Source organism: Trichechus manatus, unplaced genomic scaffold (assembly GCF_000243295.1).
Source record: "Trichechus manatus latirostris isolate Lorelei unplaced genomic scaffold, TriManLat1.0 scaffold00107, whole genome shotgun sequence".
In the NCBI taxonomy this organism is placed as follows: domain Eukaryota; kingdom Metazoa; phylum Chordata; class Mammalia; order Sirenia; family Trichechidae; genus Trichechus; species Trichechus manatus.
Window position 1 is genome coordinate 9,396,710 of NW_004444043.1, and position 21,424 is coordinate 9,418,133.

The 21,424-nt window shown below is 39.3% G+C and overlaps 1 protein-coding gene across 8 annotated transcripts in view; it reads right to left on the minus strand.

Annotated features, from left to right (window-relative positions):
- The window catches only part of GDA (guanine deaminase), a 74,124-nt gene that overhangs the window by 40,627 nt on the left and 12,073 nt on the right, over window positions 1–21,424 (minus strand). For 3 of the 8 annotated variants that reach the window (XM_023737755.1, XM_004383293.2, XM_023737749.1), the window contains exons 2-3: window positions 2,766–2,854; window positions 139–310 (exon numbers count right to left, since the gene is read on the minus strand). In XM_023737755.1, the coding sequence (XP_023593523.1) occupies window positions 139–300 (162 nt within the window). In that variant the 5' untranslated portion in view covers window positions 301–310; window positions 2,766–2,854. Of the gene's footprint in view, window positions 1–138; window positions 1,583–2,765; window positions 3,175–3,944; window positions 4,596–21,424 lie in introns of those variants that run through there. The other 5 variants (XM_023737750.1, XM_023737752.1, XM_023737753.1 and 2 more) reach the window with 5 other exon arrangements.

Here is a 21,424-nt window from a genome sequence, read left to right on the forward strand (position 1 = left end):
CATAGGTGAGGGGGTCACAAACTTACTGGGCTGTGAAATGACTACGTGTAGTTTATAATTTAAATCTACCAAGAGAAATGGATGTTTTTATAGATCACAGAACATAATACACCAACTTTCACAAACAGGATTACTTACGACAACTCTGGTATATACTTCTTCAGCAAAGTCAATATTCTGGAATTTGTGTTCTGTAGGAAACGTGTACTTGGTTAGCCACTCCAAAAGCGGCAGGTCTAAGTTACTTCCAGCAAATGAATACTGAGGAGCATGGATGTGTGTATCAACCAGCCCAGGCATGAAGAATTCACTGGAAATTAAGATGAGAAGAAATAATTTAATAACGTCTTTAGTCATTTTCCATATTTTACATCACATTTTATCTCGATGATGATTTAATAGTTCACACCACACAGGTTTATGGCTGAGTCATCAGACAGCTGTAAATGTTCCTATTGTTTTGTTGTTAGCTGCTATTGAGTTGGGCCCAACTCCTGGGGACCCCTTGAACAATGGAACAAAACATTGCCTGGTCCTACGCAATCCCCATGATCGGTTGCGGATCATGTTCCATTGGGATCCACATGGTTTTTACTGACTGATTTTTGGAAACAGAGTTCATAAAAACACACGGGCATAAAACAAACAACAACCTGTCTTTAATTAAAATGTTGGTATTTTGTTCATCATGGATTTTTGCATGAATTTTGATTTTTTTTTAATATGGCATTAAAATATTATTTTGTCTTGATTACTGAGTTTTTTTTATCTCCTCCCCTTAAATTTTGTGCCTCAGGTAAATGCCTCACTCGTCTCACCAAAATCCCAACCCTACAAACCCTGTCTGTAGCTCCCAGCCAGAATCTGATCCACTCCTGCCAAGACATTGCCCACCGTTGTTGTTAGCTGCCGCTGAGCCCATTTTGATTCACGACGACCCCATGTGTACAGAGTAGAAGTGTTCCATGGGGTTTTTAAAGCTGTGACCTTTGGGAAACAGATTGCCCGGCCTATCTTCTAAGGCACCTCTAGGTGGGTTTGAATCGTCAACCATTCTGCTAGTAGTCAAGCACTTAACCGTTCGTGCCATCCAGGGATTGTCCACGGTACTCCAGTTGTAATTTTCACTTTTTAAAAATCCACATAGTGCTGAGACAGACCTCTAAGTACACTGGGTATTGGGCCAAGTCTATTAAAAATAGTGTCAGAGACATCATCTTCTATGGTATTTTAATCATGAGACATCAAGAAATTCAAGTGCTCATATCCTGTGTGTTTGATATGAGAATTACTTTGCATTTTAAATATGATTTTCCCTTAAAGACCTCAGTTTTCCACCAAAGTTTAAATTCTTGCCTTACCACTTCTCTGTATGTAGCACTTACAAGGCTCCTGGGATCTGCACTTTTGATGGATTTAACTCCAAAAGCAACCTCAGAAAGAGGGGCAAAAGGATGTGAAGACTCACAGATATGTTCATCCATACCACCTCCAAAACTTTCTTCTAATCCATCTATCCCAAAGGCATGCAAGCAGGTGACTATAAATGTCAGTTTTCTTCAGCATATATTCTTATGAAAATCTAGCAAGAGGAAGCAGAAGGTAACGCAGAAGTTCCTGCATTAAATTTCCATGCCCATTGCCAGTAGGCTTCCAAGCTTAAAGAGAGACAGCAGGCAGACGAAGGAGGTAGGGAGATAGGAGATGTGAGTACAGCTGCAAGTGTAACAAAACTTTGTTTCTTTGGCTTATAACCAGCCCCTTTGCTGCAAAGCTTTAGGGGTAACCCAATTCACAGACCCTCAGCACTAGAAGGGACCTTCATAATCACTTGGGACAATGCTTTTGTTAAAAGCTTGTAGAGTAGACAAGCTCAAAGAGGAGAGTGACTTGCTTTAGATCTACCAGCTAGAATGCTGTAGTACAAGGATTCAAACCAGGTATTTGAATTCCAAGTTCAATGTTCCTTTTACCACATGACTCTAAATTTACATCCCAAGTTACGAAAGTGTTTTCCGAGTGAAAATGATATAAATTTTATTGACTTTGCAAACAGACTTGTCCTCAAACAAGATAAAATATTCGATTTTAAAAAATGATTCTTACTTTTGTAAACCAACTAACATGGCTATGAGGAAAGTGGGCTGACCATAACAAAAATGTTTTATATAAATACTAAAAATCACTAAAAGTAAGTGGTAGATAAAATCTCAGCTCCAATGCACTTCTGCAGACCCTGATCATGCTGTCAGAGTAACTGGTCCCCAGATTCTGCCCCCTCCCTCCAACACTTTATCTATGTCATGTTAGAGCCTCGGTGCCACAGTGGTTAAGAGCTACGGCTGCTAACCAAAAGGCCGGCAGTTCGAAACCACCATCGCTCCTTGGAATCATAGCCCTCCATTTACTTCCTTTATAGAAAGTATCACAGTCTATCCCTGTCATGCTTACAATCTGATTACTTGTTTACTGTCTATGTCTCCCATGGGCTGTAAGTCTCATAACAACAAGGACCTTGTAGATCTTTTCACCTCCAGATCCTAATACATGCACATAGTAGGTACACTAAATATTTGTTGAAGAAATAAATGAATAATGACAGCCTCTAGTTCTCAAAGTTTCTGTTCTTCAGCTGCCTATTCTCTATCTCCTCCTTCCCAACTCAGCCTTCCAAAAACAAAAAGCCTCTCTGTCTTTCAGACAGGTTTCCTATCATCTGAGGTTATATTATGGCATCAGGAAGAAGGAAGTTGGCCAAGACTTACTGGGGGCTCAGTTCTCTTACTTCAGACGGCTTGAAGCACCATTCTTTGGCCAGTTTTTCTTGTTGAGATGCTTCTTCTAAAAACACTATCTTTAAAAGAAAGAGCAAAAGAAAAGAATCACAGATTAATGAACCACAGCCTTGGTTGCCAGAAAATATCTTAATCTTTTAAGAGACTACACTGTAGCTGAGCTATTCTCAAAGGTATCCGATAGCAAATGGGATTGAGTTTAGAGATAAAAAGAGAAAGGTTTGTCTTTGGTCACCGGAAGAATAAACTGGTAAAATTGCTCATTTTCTGCTGTAATACAGGTGGTCCCTGACTTACGACATACTCGAACCGCACTTAAAATCATCTTTTCTTTTTGTACATCTTATCATTATTAATATGTACCACATACAATGTTGCAGCATGTAATTTGCTGATGTTATAATCCAGATGATCCAGAACCTTCCACAAGTGGAGTTATTACTGCATCTGACAAAATGCCAATGTTGTCCAACTCTTCCTCATCATTGGAGTAAGTTTTTATGATTTGTGTATTTTTTATGTATGTGTATATTAAAATATATCTGTAAGTTTATATGTAATGTTTCCAACCTCCAAAGACAAATAAAGATCGGATTTGTAAAGACATGGATAATAAACGGCAATAATAATGAAAACTAAAAAAAAAAAAAAGAAATATTCAACTTAAGTCAGAAGCGACATGACAGAGCTGTTGGAATGGAACCCGTCGTAATTGGGGACTACCTATATGGAAATAAGGATTCAAAAATTTTAATTTGAAGATCTAGGGTATTAAAAATGATGAATTAATATCTATTTCTCTCCATCCCGTGAAAATGATTAAAGGAAATAATTGGTTATAGAAATAGTACCTCACAGCAGATTAAGAGCATATTTTAGTTAGTCTGTGCTGGGAAATCCAACTCCAGAGTGCAGTAGTAGTGATATCATGGGGCAACTTATTAACATAAATATAACTGACACCACTCATCTATCTGTCTGTGGTACTGTGGTGGCTTGGAGTTGCTCTGATGTTGGAAGCTACGCCACCGATATTTCAAATGCCAGCAGGGTTACCCACGGTGGACAGGTTTCAGCGGAGCTTCCAGACTAAGACAGACTAGAAAAATAGGCCCAGTAATCCACTCCCAGAAATCAGCCAATGAAAACCTTATGCATCACAACAGAACATTGTCTTGTTCATTTTCTTTGGGCAGGACATCAGGAAGAATCAATCTCTGGAGGAAGACATCATGTTTGGTGAAGCAGAGGGCCAGCAAGGGCAAGGAAGACTCTTGGTGAGACAGACTGGCACAGTAGCCACAACAGACTCAAACACGCTGGTGACTGTGAGGATGACGCAGGACCAGGCTTTTGTTCTATGGTAAATAAAATTGTCATGAGTCAGAGTTGACTCAACAGCAGCTAACAACAACCACAAATGTAATTGCACATAAAAAATATCCGACAATTGATTTTCCATATGAACTATGCTGATGTTTGATGCTAGACATCTACTATAAAGAGGTCTGCTGCGTTTTTTCAGTTCTGTGTCTAAGAGACACTACAGTGAAGTAGATAAGACAGTGACCTCTAATGTCAGGCTTGAGAGGTCTGAAGCCCATGTCCAACAGCTGGGTGACCTTGACAAGGTTTCTTAGTCTTTCTTGGTCTGGTTCCCATCAGTACCTACTGCACAGGGCTATTGTGAGTACTAGGAGCCCTGGTGATGTAATGGTTAAGCACTCAGCTGCTAAGCAAAAGGTTGGAGGTTCGAACCCATCAGTGGCTCCATAAGAGAAAAGACCTGGAGATCCGCTCCTGTAAAGATTAAACAAAAAACAAAACAAAACAAAAACAAACTTGTTACTGTGGAGTGGATTCCAACTGACAGCGATCCTGTAGGACAGAACAGAACTGCACCATAGGGTTTCCAAGACTGTAAATCTTTTCAGAAGCAGACGGCAACATCTTTCTTCCATGGAGCAGCTGGTGGGTTCAAACCACTGACCTTTTGGTCAGCAGCCAAGCACTTAACCACTGCACCACTAGGGCTCCTCCTGTTAAGATTACAGCCTAGGAAACCCTATGGAGCAGTTCTACTCTGTCATATAGTGTCACTATGAGTCAGAACCCACTCAATGGCACACAACAACAATTGCAACAACATTGTGAAGACTAAGTATGATAATTCTCGTGAAGTTAGCACATCTCTGGAGCACGTTAAATGCTAGATAAATTATATCTATTATTAATTCTTTTGTAAGTATGATGTGATAGCTTTCTCTGTACAAATGGATTGCAAAGCTAGAAAGGCAAGAAAGAATAAATCATGTATGCAGGAAATTCCTGTTTTATTTTTAATGTAATATTGTGAAAATAAATGTTTCATGAAACATGAAATAAAACTGGTTGATAAAATATATCTAGTTAATTAGAGGCAAGCCAAGACACATCAGGAAAAATAAATTGTTTGTGGAACTGAAGAGAAAATAAGGTCAGTATTGACTGTTTAATCATTAAGATATCTTTAAAGAAAAAATAAGGATATTAATCAAAAGAGAAAATGAAAAGCAAATATGATCAATTAGGGAAAAGTGATTTGATAGTCCTGAAAATAGTTGGAAAAGAGTAATAAAAAAAACTTCAAAGCAGATACATAATTTTAAAAAAATACAGAATTTGTAAGTATATCTCTGACCTGATTTACTATAAAAGCTGTAAATAAAAATACCATTTGTAAAGCACTATACTCACACATTTCAGTGACACAGCTGCTAACCAAAAGGTCGGCAGTTCAAATCCACCAGCTGCTCCTTGGAAAACCTATGAGGCAGTTCTACTCTGTTGTCTAGGGTCGCTATAGGTAGAAATCAATTCGACGGCAACAGACTTGGTTTGTTTTTTTTTTTTTAATACTCATACATTTGAAATATATTTCGAATAAATGATTTTTGAGGAAAATAGAAATGATGAAAATTTGTTCTGAAGTAATAGAAAAGCTGAATTAACCCATAACTCTAGAAAAAAGTAAGGAAGTTTCCTTAACAAAAGCTCACAGTTCAGCACAGCACTGTCCAATCGAAATATAATGTGAGTCACAAAGTCAAGGCACATATGTCATTTTAAATTCTCTAGTAGCCACATTTAAAAAAGTGAAAGGAAACAGGTAAATTAATTTTAATAATATGTGTTACTTAACACAACATATAAAAGATTATCATCTCAACATAGAATCAGTAAGTTGTTGTCGGGTGCCGTTGAGTTAATTTTCACTCATCGTGACCCCATGTGACAGAGGAGAACTGCCCCATAGGGTTTCGGAGGCTGTAATCTTTATGGGAGTAGATCACCAGGTCCTTCTCCCTTGGAACAACTGGGTACGTTCAAACCGCCAACCTTTTGGTTGGCAGCCAATGCTTAGCCATTGGGGCCTCCAGAGCTCCTAGAATCAATATAAAAGTTACTAATTTTACATTCTGTCTTTGTACTAAGTCTTTGAATCCAAAGTGTACTCTGCCTTTAAAGTACATTCCAAATTAGTCATGACATGTTCATCAGAAATATTTGATCTGCATTTAGGTTCTATGAAATTTTTAAAAAGTATACTCATATACCCAGGTTATTCCAGACATACCTAGACGTTTTCCAAGGTTGAAATGAATATAAATTTTTAAATGCAAATGTAAATTGATTTAAAATAGGAAATTTAACTACTTAGTCACACTAACCCCACTTCAGGTACTCAGTATTCCTATGTGGCTGCAGTATTGGACTGCGCAGGTTCACAGAATTTCATAGCAAAGTCCTTTCAAACTTACAAAGACCAGGTAATGTCTGTGCTATCTAAAGAGCTCCTGAGCATGGAGAAAGAATGGAAACCTCTGCATATCTACACATCTAGCATAATCTTCACACAAAACCTGACAAAGCACACAGGCATGCACAAACACAAATATGCGAAAAGAGAAAATTACAGACCAATGCCATTTGTTATTTAACAATATAAATGCAAAAAATATCCCAAGTGATATGCTGGCAGTAAAAAGCAAAAATATATTTAAAAAAATAATTCAATATTATCTGTAAACACGTAAGACTTCATTATTCAGGACATGTCTTCTATCAATTTATAGCAGATGTTTAAGAGTTAGGCAAGGACCCAACTTCTCAAAGACTGCTGAAATACACTAAATAGACAATAGATGGGTGGTGACTTTGGTGAAGGACACAACAGTACACAATACTGGGGAAACCAGCACAACTTGTACAAGGCAAGGTCACGTAAACTCCATAGGGAAAAAAAAAGATTGCTGGAATAAATCCACCTGCTCCTCATTCCTATTTTCTTCAGCCAACACCCAAACTACAATTCACCTGCCCCTCAGGTACACACCAGGGATCTTGATCTGCCCCGTTATCATCATAAAGCACTACACTCTTTGCCCCTGACCAAGCTCCTCACATATCAAAATGCTTCACAGTGACCTCCATTACTGTCTCTCTATAAACAGCAAACTCCTCTATGTCTTCAGCATCTACGCTGAGCTTTTCCTAGAGCTGTCCCTCAAGGACATGGCTGCCCCTATGCCTAGCAAATGTTCAGTACCAGTTGCCGTAGAGTTAACTCCAACTCATGGCAACCCATGTGTGTTAGAGTAGAACTGTGCTCTATAGGGTTTTCAATGGCTGATTTTTTTTGAAGTAGCTCTGCAGGCCTTTCTTCTGAGATGCCTCTGTGTGGACTCAAACCACCAACCTTTCCATCAGCAGCTGAGCTCATTAATCATTGCACTACCCAGGGATACCATGCTTACCAAATAGGTAATCATAAATCAGGGCCAGGCAGTGAGTTTGGTACCTTTTGTCACCTCATGGCTTTTTCCAAACCATTTTTCCTCCAACTTCTTGTAAATAGACAAATCTGCTCCTTTGAGACTTGTCCTTTTCAGCTATACCATCTTTCCTCTCTCATTGATGCTCTTCCCTACCAGTCTTCTCATTCTCTAAGTTTGCTGATGCCTGGCTCACAGTTTTTCTCTCCACTCCAAGCCCTGTCTTCATTCCTTATGATTTCAGTATCAACATGGACAGCTCTTCTAATATTCATTGTCAGTGAAGTCCACCTCTCAGTGACTTGTTCCACTTCCGTAAGCCACTGCACCCATGCTCACGACTTAGACATGTTAATGACCTGTAATTGCTCTATTTCATTCTATCAACAAGTAACATTCATCCATAGATATGCTATCTAGTTTGAGGAAAGCACAGCCTTTTTGCATTTAACAAATTACCTTTCAAAATTTGTAATACAGTCTTTTTAAAAAAATTTCATTATGGTCTGAGGAAATTTTAAACATTTAAATTTATGTGTACAAATTTTATTGCAAAGAAATGTGATAGGCTGATTGATAAAAGACTTTCAAGTGTAAAGGTTTATTTTATTAGTACAAACTCTTTAAGGAAAGTGGAATAGAATTGCTAATTCAAGAAGACAAGGGGACTATATAACATTTCAGTTCATTAGGGAAGAGGTAGTTCATAATTTTCAAAAAAAAAATGGATAAAGGTGGTTATCAAATTATTATATACATACAATACAGATAAATATATAAATGTCTATATTTATTTAGATGGATAAATGGATATATAAATGTATCCATTGGATACATGTTAAAAAATAATATTGCTATTCAATTTTAACATGCCTATATTTACAATTTGTCAGAAATTACAGGCTTTATAGCCATTTAAATTTAAGAAAATTATACATAACTTTTAAAAGCACAAAAAAGTACAAAATTTTTCAAAATTATTTAGGGGGCACATTAGCAAAAAACAAAAGTAAAAAGTACTTCTCTAGTCAACTAACATTCCAGCCCTTCACACTGATGATTTCAAATCTATCCTCTCTTCAAATGTCCCACCCCATATACCCTAAAAGTGTACAGCACACATGTGCAATAGTGAAGAACTGCAAACAATCTCAAAGTGAGTCAATAAGGGATTAGTCAAATATAACTAAACACTGCAGTGATCAAGAGCAACAGCGATGGTGGAACAACATGATAAACATAAGTTAATGTTGCTGAATTGTACCCGTGATGAATGTTGAAACGGCAAATGTTTGTTACCTATATATTTACCATAATAAAAAAGTAACAGTGATGACTTATATTTACTGAATGAAAAGTTATCCTTGATACAATGTTAAGATGTTTTTTAAAATGCAGGTTACTAAATAACATGATAGTATGGATCATATTTTTGTTAAGAGTAAGGTGTGTGTGTGTGTGTGTGTGTGTCTATGTGTGCGCGCGTTGTGCCTAAATGTTGACAGTGGTTATTATCTCTTTATGTAGAATTTGGGAGTGATTTTTACTTTCATCTTAACATCTTTTTGGATTCAAATTTGTTAATAATAAATGTTTTATTCTAGCCAAAACAATAAAGATAATTCTATTTTAAATGTGTCTGAAAATATGAAAAATAGAAATATGTAATTATAATCTCTACTCACAGAGCTATGGTTGGGGATTTAAGACAAACAAAGACAGATAATGAATCCAATGGAGGAGAGCATGAGGAGGGAGTGCAACTGGCTTCCAGGGCTCAGATGGAGAGACAGTGGGTGTGGTAAGTGAAGGCCAAAGAAAAGACAGAACCAAACAATGATGGGTAGGATTTGGTGCTTGATAAGTATCCAGGGCTGGAGGAAAAGAGATGAAAATGTGATAGTAGCAGAGGCACAGCGACAAAATGCTACAAGATGTATTATGGAAAGAATGTACTTTAAATAACATTGGAGCATTAGGTTGGGAAGAACTTTAATCCACAAATCAAGTGGAAATCCTGGTGGTATAGTGGTTAAGAGCTGCGGCTGCTAACCAAAAGGTCAGCAGTTGAAATCCACCAGGCGCTCCTTGGAAACCACGTACTTAATAGATTTTTTTTCTTGTTCATATTTATGTATTCACTCAACAAATACTTCCCGAGTGCCTGCTGTGTGAGAAGCACTTTTCCAGGAACTAGGAATAATAAACTGACAAAGGACTATAAAATATATTGCATATGGTAGAAAGAGCTATGAAGAAAAATAAAGTAAGGTAAATGGATGTACTAATAAAGTGTGGGGTGTGATGGTCCCTCTGAGAAGTGATGTTTGAGCAGAGATTTGCATGAAGGGAGGGAATGAACCACTTGGATATTCCGGGAAGAGCATTCCAGGCAAAGAGGACATCCAATGCAAGAGCCCCAAGATGGGGATATGCTCGGCGTGTTTTGAAACACCAGGGGCACCAGTAGAGATACATTAAAAGGACTAGAAGAATGAGTGGAAGGAAATCAGACTGAGGAGGCAGCCAAGGTCTTCTAAGTCATGGTACGGTCTGTAGATTTTCTTTTTAGGAAATCTCTAAAAATATTTTAGAAAACAAATGAATGTGATAAAATCATAAAATATTGACGTTTCCTTCATGGGGCAATGGTTTTCATTCTGAAACAGCATGGGCTTATGTAGCCATTGGTAGGGCTGCCATAACCAAGTACCACAAATTGGGTGTCTTAAAACAACAGAAATTTATTTTCTCACAGTTTTTCAGAGGCAAAACCAGTTGCTGTCACGTCAATTCAAACTCATGGCAACCCCATGCGTGTCAGAGTAGAATTGTGCTGCATAGGGTTCTTGATGGCTGATTTTTCAGAAGTAAATCAACAAGCCTTTCTTCCGAGGTGCCTCTTGGTGGACTCGAACCTCCAAGATTTTGGTTAGCAGCCGAGAGCATTAACCATTTGCACCACCCAAGGATTCCTAGAAGTCCAAAATCAAGGTATCAGCAGAGCCTTGTTCCCTCTGAAGACACTAGGGAAGATCCTCCTTGCCTCTTCCTAGCTTCTGGTGGTTCCTGACAATCTGTGGCATTCCTTAGCTTATAGATGCATCACTCCAATCTCTGCCTTCATCTCGCATAGTCATCTTCCCTCCGTCTGTGTGTCTTCTGTTTTTATAAGAACACCAGTCATACTAGATTAAGACCCACCCTCCTCCAGTATGACCTCATTTTAACTTGACAACTTCTGCAAAGATCTTATTTCCAAGTAAGGTCACATTCACAGGTACTAGGGGTTAGGGCTTCAACACACCTTTTGGGGTGACACACTTCAATCTATACCACTATTCACTCACTTATTCAATCATTCACCATCTAGGAAGTGCCTACTACGCCCTACGGGTCTTCTTCATAAGTCAGAGTCTAGGTGGCCTGTCAACCATATACATAAGTCATAAAGAAAACAAGTTTCATAAAATCATAGATGGTTCTAGCTGGCAGAAACCCACTTGTCCAAACCCCTTGTTTTCCAGATGAGGTAACTGAGTCCCTTCTGTTCGGCAAACAACTCCAAGTGCTTTCCTTCTTGAAACTGGGACCACTTACGATGAGCAATAGTGAGGATGTCAGGTATACTAAAGCCAAAAGCAGATGAGTAATGATTATCAGCTAATGAAAAAAATCCCTGCAAGACAGAGTCTTCAAACACCAGATGGCAATTGTGGGCAAAAAGCTTGTTGCTATGGAGCGGAGTAAACTCCTCTTTAGACCACTGTGAAATAGTTCAGCCATCCAACAAAATAAGGGAGCATGTATGGCAACCCATTACACAAAACCCACTGTTAGGCACTGTAATGGGAAATAAAAGATTTCAAAGATTTCTGAAGCTTTTGGACAAAGATGAAAATTGTCATATTAGTGCAATTCACAACAAACAGATCTAATGGAAAAGAAAGAAATGAGATTGTTTTTTTAAAAAAACAACAAAACTGTCAGGCTGTAAAGGTAGAATAGGGCTAATCGTGTTACAAAGGCACCAGAGTAGCATGAGGGACTTAGATCTTCTGGTCCAACATTGTCACTGTATAGACGAGGAGCAAGATCTGGTTATGTTGCCAATGTCAGGGAGCAAGTCAGGAGGTTCTGCTGAACTAGACCCAAGGAAACATCTTCCCAGAGATTCTTCTGGAATGCTATGAACGCTTCTCTAGTATTATCAACTAGGAATCGGCAAACTTTCTGTGAAGGGCCAAATAGTAAATATTTTGGCTTTGCAAGTCATGGCATCTCTGTTGCAACTACTCAATTCTGCCTTTTTAGCATGAAAGTCAAAAGTCACCCTAGACAATACATAACAAACAGATGTAGCTGTGTTTCAATAAAACTTCATTTACAGAAACTGAAATTTGAATTTTATATCATTTTCACTGTTATGAAATATTGCTTGCTTTTTTTAAACTCTTTTTCAACTATTTTAAGAATGTAAAAACCATTTGTAGTTCTCAGCCATATGAAATGGGGCAGTAAGCCAGATTGACCAATGGCCATAGTTTGCCAACCCGATACAGTATGAAATGAGTTCCTTTCTGTGGCCTTTTGCCTTTGTTCTTTGGAAAATCAGCTTGAGAGAACTTTCCCCTAAGCCATTTGCCCTAGTTTTCTACCCTAGGAGACTTGTTACTTTTGTCCAGATTGATTGGTATTTCCTAGGTAAACCATAAACAATTTGTAGTTTGATACTTTTTGTCTGGTCCTGGGCTGCAGCCTACCCTGTGATTGGTATGCACCTTTCAAGGATAGGTCAACAGACTATGCAAATAATGTGTCTGCAGCCTGCCAAGAAGGGATTGGTCAGTTTGTGGCCCTAGTGGGAGGGCCACGCCTTGAAACTGATGAGTTAGTGTATATATGCAATCAACCCCACAGAGATTTTTGAGACAGAAAGAAGCAGGAAGAGAAGCAGCAGACAGAAGCAAAAGGAAGAAAGAAGAGAGAAGAAGCACAGAGACAGAGCAGGCAAGGAACCTCCTAAAAGAGCTGTAATAGAAGTCAAAGGCTGCAAGAGGCCCAAAAGGGGCCCAGCAACAGAAATGGCAGCAACAGGACCAGAAGGGGCTGAGTGGCAGGGCTAGTGGTGACAGACCTGGAAGAGGCCCTGCAACAAAGTTGGTGGTGACAGAGAGCAGGGTCAAGAGGAGGCCTGTCCTCAGGGGACTGAGAGGAGGCCTGCACAGCCAATAGGAGCTGAGAGAGTTGTCCTACACTGAAGAAGGGAGACTTTGCCTACATGCTTCCTGATTCTGACCCTGAGTTATACTCTGTTACTTCCTTAATAAGCCAAGTAACTGTAAGTATGGTCTGTGGGTTCTGTGTGGCCATTGCAACCAATTATCGAACCCAGAAGAGCAACAGAGAGTGCCATGGGAGGGAAGGCTGGTGTGAGAATTGGTAAAAAGATTGGAAGGTGGAGGTCAGATCAACTTTGGGCTGATGCTGATCTTGATTCTCATTATCCTCCATGACACTGCTATTACTACTACTCCCACTGTTTTACAAGTATCCTAAAAAAGATACATATAAATTAAAATTTCATAATTTAAAATGATTTCAGTGGCATTACCACATTTCTAGGAAGCTTTATCTGCACTTATAATTGGTTTGCAATTGGTAATAACTTTTAACACCTTTACCTTTCACCCTATTGCCTGTTCAAATACCCTTGGAAGAGTACTTCTGGTTGCCTCACCAAACCCCATCTTGCTGTGAAATCATATACTTCTTGATAAAGAAATAAGTAACTTCAGTAACTCTTCTGGTCTCTACAGAAGATATCATTAACAATTTTTTGGTACTTAACATCCTTTTATTAGAAAAAAAATGATGTTTCAAAATGATAGTCTATTAATAAAAATACCTGAAAGTGCTTACTGTGTGCCAGACACTGTCTCAGGTACTTTACATATATTATTGGTTTAAACCTCACAAGAACCCTGTGAGGCAGGTAATATCACTGGCCCCATTTTCAGATAAGAAAACTTAGGCACAGAGATGTAAGTACCTTGCCTAAAATACAAAGCTGGCACGTGTAAATATAGAAATTGAACCACAGTCTGGCTCCAGGCTGAGTGCTACTGAACACTATACTATAGCAATTTTTTTAAAACATCTTTTCATACAAAAATTATATGGTCCTGCTACTTTTCTCTTTTCTGTATAAAATATTTACTGGTGCTTTTCCTTTGTCTTCGCTTTCCTTGAAACAGCTCGGGCTGGTGGGCCTGGCAAGGTCGGAACAAGAAGGCAGTCAGGGCTCAGGAGGTGGTCAAAGCTTAGAAGGCTAATGAGGCCAGCGGACCTCAGGTTGAAGAGGTGGTAGTCAAGAAGGCAGATGGAGTGTTTAGGTCTGGGACTGAGGAGGCAACCATCAGGGTTAGGAGACTGATTACATGTAGGAGTAATAAGCAAATAAGTAAAAATATTGTAAAGAATGAGAGACAGGTTTCTCAAAAAGGATTTTTAAACAAATCCATTAAAAAAAACCCACCATTGCTGTTGAGTTGATTTTGACTCATAGCAACCACATAGGACAGAGTAGAACTGCCCCATAGAGTTTCTAAGGCTGAAATCTTTACAAAAACAGACTGCTGTATCTTTCTCCCATAGAGTAGCTGGTGGGTTTGAACTGCCGATGTTTTGGTTGGTAGCTGAGCACTTAATCACTGCACCACCAGGGCTCCCTGAGTTTTAAGTAGTAAAAGGAAAAAGGCTAGAATAAATCCTGTGGTTCTGGATTTGAATTGGAGGCATCAACTCGTGGTTCTTAATTTGGATAGATAAAGTAATAGATATAGATAAAAGTGCATCTGTACATATACATATACGGTATTTTATGCAAATAACTCATGCCTTCTACATTTGTTTGCCAACTGCGTCCTTCCCTCACGAAGTGTTTTCATAAGACACTATGCTAACTTTTTTATAGCAACATGTAAAAAAAAATGGCATAGCGACGCTTATGAAAGTACCTCGCAAGGGGAGGGTACAGTTGGCAAACAAGCCTAAGAAGGTATGCATTATTTGCGTAAAAATACGGTACTTCCTAGCCTTTTCTGCTAAGAGATCCTAGAATCAATGACACCAAGTAGCAATTAGCACCCTTAGTACTCAGATCCTGGTTTCTAAACACCATTCTCTACTAGAAGGAACCAGGGTGATTCCAGCAATGATTCCAGGGCTGGGGCAGGGAAAGTGTAAGAGGAATCTGGAAACATAATTTTGTGCCAAAAAGTAAGGAAGTGCTAAGAAACATAGTTGGAGACTGGTCAAAAGGACACAGGAGCCCACATGGACCACAGCCTCATGTAGCCTGAGCTCAGAAAAACTAGATGGTACCTGGCTACCACTGCCAACCGTTCTGACCATGGACATAATAGAAGCTCCTGACAGAAAGGGAGAAAAATGTAAAACAAAACTCAAATTCCTAAAAAAGCCCAGACTTACTAGACTGATAGAGACTAGAAGAACCCCCGAGACTATTTCCCTAAAATACCCTTTGAATTTGGAACTGAAACCACTCCCAGTGGTCACCATTTATCCAAATAATAGACTGGATTATAAAATAGATAATACTACCCATGAAGACTATGCTCCCTTAAATAATCAACTATATGAGACCAAACGGTCAACATTTACCCTAAAACAAAGATGAGAAGCCCAGGAGGGGAAGGGGAGCTAGATTAATGAAAACAGAACAAAAAAGAATGGAAATAACGAGAATGTTGACACATTATGAGAAATGTAACCAACGTTATGAAATAAGTTATATAGAAATTATTAAATGGGAACCTAATTTACTACATAAACTTTCACCTAAAACACAATAAAATATTTATATTTTAAAAAAGGACCAGGAGCCATCTTGAAGGAACTCCTACTAGACAAATCTGGGCTAATTTGCACATCAAAATAATGATAATAATGGATTAAAACTCAATGAATAAAATAGAAATCCATGAGTCCACTTATACAAATAAATAAATAAGGGAGAAGGGAGAGTTCTTCCTACAGTGGAATACCAATGAGTACATGTGGAAGAAATGATAGAACTAGAAAACAAGCATTTGACAACCATCATAGCAATAACTGACTCAGACAAAAATCATCAATGAATGTTAAAACTAGTGGGTGAAAATCTGTTGAAGAACAGGATATTTATACAGTGTCAAAGTAGCTCCCCACAAGATTCATTTCACAGAGAAAAACAGTAACTTCAGAGTGGAGAAGCCTGACAGAAACCACCTTAACCAAGTGACCAAAGTTAATATCACCAGTAATGGGGCAAGTCAACATCATGTGCCTCCTAATATGATGTACTGAGGAGAAAACAGTGTCATTTCTGTAAGATTCCTGCCAAAAATGCATAACATGAATCTAATTATGAAAAACATCAGACTAAACCAAATTGAGGGACATTCTAAAAAATAACTGTCCTGTATTCTTCAAAATTTTCAAGGCCGTGAAAAACTGAGAAAGACTGAGGATCTGTTCCAGATAGAAGGCCACTAGAGAAATATGACGAGGGGGAATCATTGTTTAGAAAGCATTGGTATCTTAATAGTGATGGGAAATTTGGAAGTGGATATGGGTGATGGTTGCACAACATGATTAATGTAATCAATGTCACTGAATTATATACGTAAAAAAGTTGAACTGGAAAATGCTATGTTATATACGGAGCCCTGGTGGCGCAGTGGTTAAGAGCTCCACTGCTAACCAAAAAGTAGGCAGTTCGAATCCACCAGCGGCTCCTTGGAAACCCTATGAGGCAGTTCTACTCTTTTCTATAGGGTCTCTGTGAGTTGGAATTGACTTGACAGCAACGGTTTTTTTTTATGTTATATATATTTTTACTAAAATAAAAAAATATGACAAGTAAATGCAAGTTGTGATTCCGGATTGGATCTTGAACCAGAAAGAAAAAGAATTTAGATATAAAGGCCATTATTGGGCCAGTTGGCAAACTTTCAAAGTGTCTGTGGATTACATTGAGTTAGAACAGACATGACGGCAATGAGTTTGGTTTGGTTTTTGGTAGATTACACAGTGAAATTATATCAAGGTTTATTTTCTGATTTAGATAGTTGTAATCTGATATGTAGAACAGTGTTCTTGTTTTTAGTAGATACACATAAAATGTAAATACCTAAAACAGAGAGTAAGACATAATACCTGCAATTTACTCTCAATTGGTTCAGAAAAATATGATGTATGTGTTTGTGTATTTGTATATCTATATACATATGTATATCTAGAAAAAGTGGTGTTAGTTATCTAGTTGATACTGCTGTCTTTCAATAGACTCTGAATATGCAGCAAGAAGGACTTAGGGAAGGTGAACGCATCAACATAAATAAGGCAAGTGGCTGAAGATGTCCCAGAGGCTGTGATGATGGCAAAAAACTTCATGTTAAAGGAACTCTCTGAGAAATATCTCAGAAATATTTCATGACCCTGAAAGTGCAAAGAATAAAATTTTGGAAGCTGATCCAAACTGAGAAGATAGTATGACAAGTTACCAAGACAGGAAAGATGCTCGTTCCATATCTGAAGCTATGTGAGGAAAAGCAGAAAGCAAACACTGCTCAAAATACTCTTGATGAGTTTTTTCAGGAAGAAATAAAAAAAGCACTCTAATTCTTAATGTTTCTAATGGTCAATTACAATATACTAAATAAAGATTCGTTTTACTATTTTTTCATCTCCCTGCACATTTAAAACTAACAGTAAGTTTTGTTTTGTTTTGTTTTTGTTGCACGACCAGGGCTCCATAAAAGAACAATAGTAACACTTTACCACACAGGATTATTGTGAGGAGAAAACAAGAGAACATGTAGCACGTGATAAGCACTCAGCACATGTAACCTACTCTTACCAATCACCCTGGAGCTGCTCCCTCCTCACACCCGTCATTTCCCCATGTCCCCTCCCCCTGCACTCCAGGCTTGAGATTTCTCTAGGGTGGAGAAGGGGAAACCAGGTAGCTGAGGGTTTGGCCTCTGGGGTCACTTCCTCTGCAGCTGCCACACTTGGCATAAGGGAACACCTACTCCTACCCTCCTCCCAGCCACCATCCTGCCAACCAATGCTACTAAATAATTCACGCAAATACCAATGCTCCAGACACTCTCTTTGATTGAATGGGGGCTCTGGACAAGTGTTTTCTCACCTAAACTCTGCTTTAGTCATGGGAGAGATCAGCACAGGATGGCAGCAGGGAGGGATGCTATAGGGTAGGGGATAGGATGAGCCCTACCTCCCAGGACAAGGACGGAAGGAAGGAACAAGGGGTATGGATTTGTGGCTCCACCTCCCTTAGGGTTCTCTGGCCCTCTAATTGCTGAGCCAGACACTGGAGCAAACTTGGCAAAAGCTAGGTGTTTGTCTCTCTAGCCACTTTCCTTCTCTGAGTCTCTTGCCCCATCTGTGAAGTACAGATAAAGTCCTTACTCAGCAGTGAGCAGAAAAACAAGAGGATGGGTGAGAAACCACGTCTTCAAACTCTGTAACACTTCCCCAAAGGCAAAGAAAGCATTATTATCACATCCGGGGCCTTATGTTTCACCATCTGTAAAACGGGAATAGAATGCCTGCATTCTAGTTTTGATGATTAAGTAAGATGTCCTCTGGGCTTCTCAGGCTGTTCCTTCTGCACAGATCACCCCCTTCCCACCTTCACTCCCCATTACCTGGCTAACTCCTGTTCATTCTTCAAGACTGCTCGAATGGTTACCTCTCCTGAGAAACCTTCCTGCCTTCCCCCCACCCCAAACTGCCCACCTCTGACTGGGTTGGGCACCCTGTCCCCTGACTTGTTCCCCCCGATCGGGGTTCTGACCCCAGGTACCATCATGGCCAGTTTCCGTCTCTCCCCACTAGCAGGGAGCTAGGCAGGCGCAGGTCGTATCTTTTTTTTTTTTTTTAATTGTACTTTAAGATGAAGTTTTACAGAACAAACTAGGTTCTCATTAAGCAATTAGTATACATACTGTTTTGTGACATTGGTTACTAATCCCACCACACGTCAACACTCTCCCCTTCTTGACCTTCGGTTCCCTATCACCAGCTTTCCTGTTCTCTCCTGCCGTCTAGTCCTTGCCCCTGGGTTGGTGTGCCCCTTTAGTCTCATTTCCTGTCTAATCTTTGGCTTAACAATAAGTTTTTAATGTGTTGAAAAAAAAATTAAAAGCTCACAGAACAATCGTAATTTTTCCCATGGATTATTAAGATCACTTTGCACAATTTCAGGTTGCACAGTCATTTTCGAGTCTTGCAGTAAAGCAAGACCTGTCTTATTGTGTCCTTTTAAACTTTGCTTGGGGTACTTTAATAGTAGCCTGTGTTCAGTTTGGGGGAAAGTGAACTGAATTGGAATGTTTTTCAAGGAAGGTAACAAGGATTTAGAAAAAACCCTGAAACCAAAACATGAGAGGGAACTTGTGATGATTAACATTGTGTGTCAACATGGCTGGGTCAAGATTCTCAGTGGTTTGCAGTTATGTAATGATGTAGTTTGGCAGTTAACAGACCCCCACTTTATAGATGAAAAAGACACGCAAAAGATACTGATTAGCCCATGACCACAATCTCCTCTATAACTCAGGTATCCCAACTTCTGGCCAAGTATTTTCCCCATTATTTAATTTACAAAACCTCCTTTATGTACATACAGCTCCACAAAAATCCAGTTATTATGGACTAAGATCTGTACCGGTAGGAAGAGAGCAATGAGTTTTGTTTTTCTCTCGGTCTTCATGTACATTCCCTGTTTCTTGCTGTATCTTTCATGTAGTTCTAGGAGAGTCATTTTTGCCTACTAGGAGTCTATCTTTAACATTAATATGTGCAAATGCCACCAGAAGCTACTGCCATTGGTTCCTTCCAAGAGCTCAGGGACAACTATGTGTTTTCATTAGTCGAACCTGTGGGTCTAATCCAACTTTCCTGATGCATCGTTTCCTTCTATCTTTTCCAAAAAACACCCTGGTTATTCTAGTGCTCACTGATTTCTCCCTTCTCTGAATTTTCACAGCTCAGTCCGCAATGCCAATTTGGCCCTTAGAAACATGTCAATTTGCATCATTCTCTCTCTCCTATATGCATGCCAACGTTACTTCCTCAGCCAGAAGGAGAACTCCTGAAAGGCAAGGATTATTTCTTATACATTTACCTGGCTCCTTAGTAATCTGATGGCAGGTGATACACTTTTGAACAATATCAGTTGGATGGTGCAAATGGTTGAGTGCTTGGCTGCTAACCAAAAGGTTAGTGGTTCCTGTCCACTCAAAGGTGCCTTGAAAGAACGCCTGGCAATCCGCTTTTGAGAAATCAGCCACTGAAAATCCTATGGAGCACAGTTCTACTCCGACACCCATGGGGTCTCCGTAAGTCAGAATCTGGTTTACTAGCTTACTGGTTGGCAGTTGGTATCAATTTAAATGCTGCATTTCTGAACATGGCAAAAGGTAGGCCAAGAAGCACATTTTAAGCAACTTTCTGCCAAAGCCACGTATCTTTCCACCGAGCCCTCTACATGATAATTTGATTGGCACAGACCCTGTCACAAGCTCTTAGCATGTACAAGTGTAACTTACACTGATGAACCTGGGGGATAATTTGTAATTTAGCAGAGTGGAGGTGCATGTTTGAAGCCCAAGAGCTGCACACTGGTATGCTGATCAGATTAGTGAACCAGCCAGCAAGCCCAGCTGATCCATCGGCATCAGTACCTCAGTGCAACATCTTATTCTTGGAGTATAAGCAGTAACTCTCAGGACGTAGCTGAAAAGCTATCAAAACTTCACATTTTTAAAGAAATGTTATAGTGTTCTTGAGAACATTGATGAGCAAGTGAAGATATACCACTGTGAAGGCAGTTTCTTTTCACTTGGGTTGTGGTTGCCATAGACTATAAACTCCCTGAGGGCCAGGAGTATGTCTTGCTCACATAATGTCCCCAGTACCTGACCTCACCTGGGAGATAGAACATGCTCAGCAAATATTTGAGAATGGGTAAGAAAATAATTATTTCTAATAAATGTAAACAATTGTGTCACACTTATTATATACCAGCCACTCAGCTAAGGTCTTTACATATATTAACGCATTTAATTGTGGCAACAACCCTGTGAATTAAGCACCAGCATATCTCCATTTTGCAAGCGAGGAGAATGAACCACCAACAGACCGAAGGGCTTGTTCAAGGTCACAAAGCTGGTGACTGGTAGAACCAGGATTTAAATTCCTGTGGTCTGCTTCTGAAATCTGTACTTTTAGTAGCTTTGCTCTGGGAGAAATGAATTACTGGTACTCAACTATTTGGGAGTACATGACCCCAGTGTCTGTTACAAGCTTTTTGTTTGTTTTTGGCTTTTTATCTTGCCAAAGCAAATGCCTAAGGCTTTCTGGTAATTTGTCAGTAAACCTTCTAAAGCACTTATGTGCGTCCTCCAAGATTACTTATTTGCTAATTCTTAATCTGTTTTCAGTAACACTGTTGTAGAACAAAATTCTAACTGACAAAAAACAACCAGGCCTACTGGCCTGACAGAGACTGGAGAAACCCTGAGAGTATGGCCCCCGGGTACCCTTTTAGCTCAGTAAAGTCACTTCTGAGGTTCACCCTTCATCCAAAGATTAGACAGGCCCATAAAACAAAACGAGACTAAAGGGGCACACCAGCCCAGGGGCAAGGACTAGAAGGCAGGAGCGGACAGGAAAGCTGGTAATAGGGAACCCAAGGTCGAGAAGGGAGAGTGTTGACAT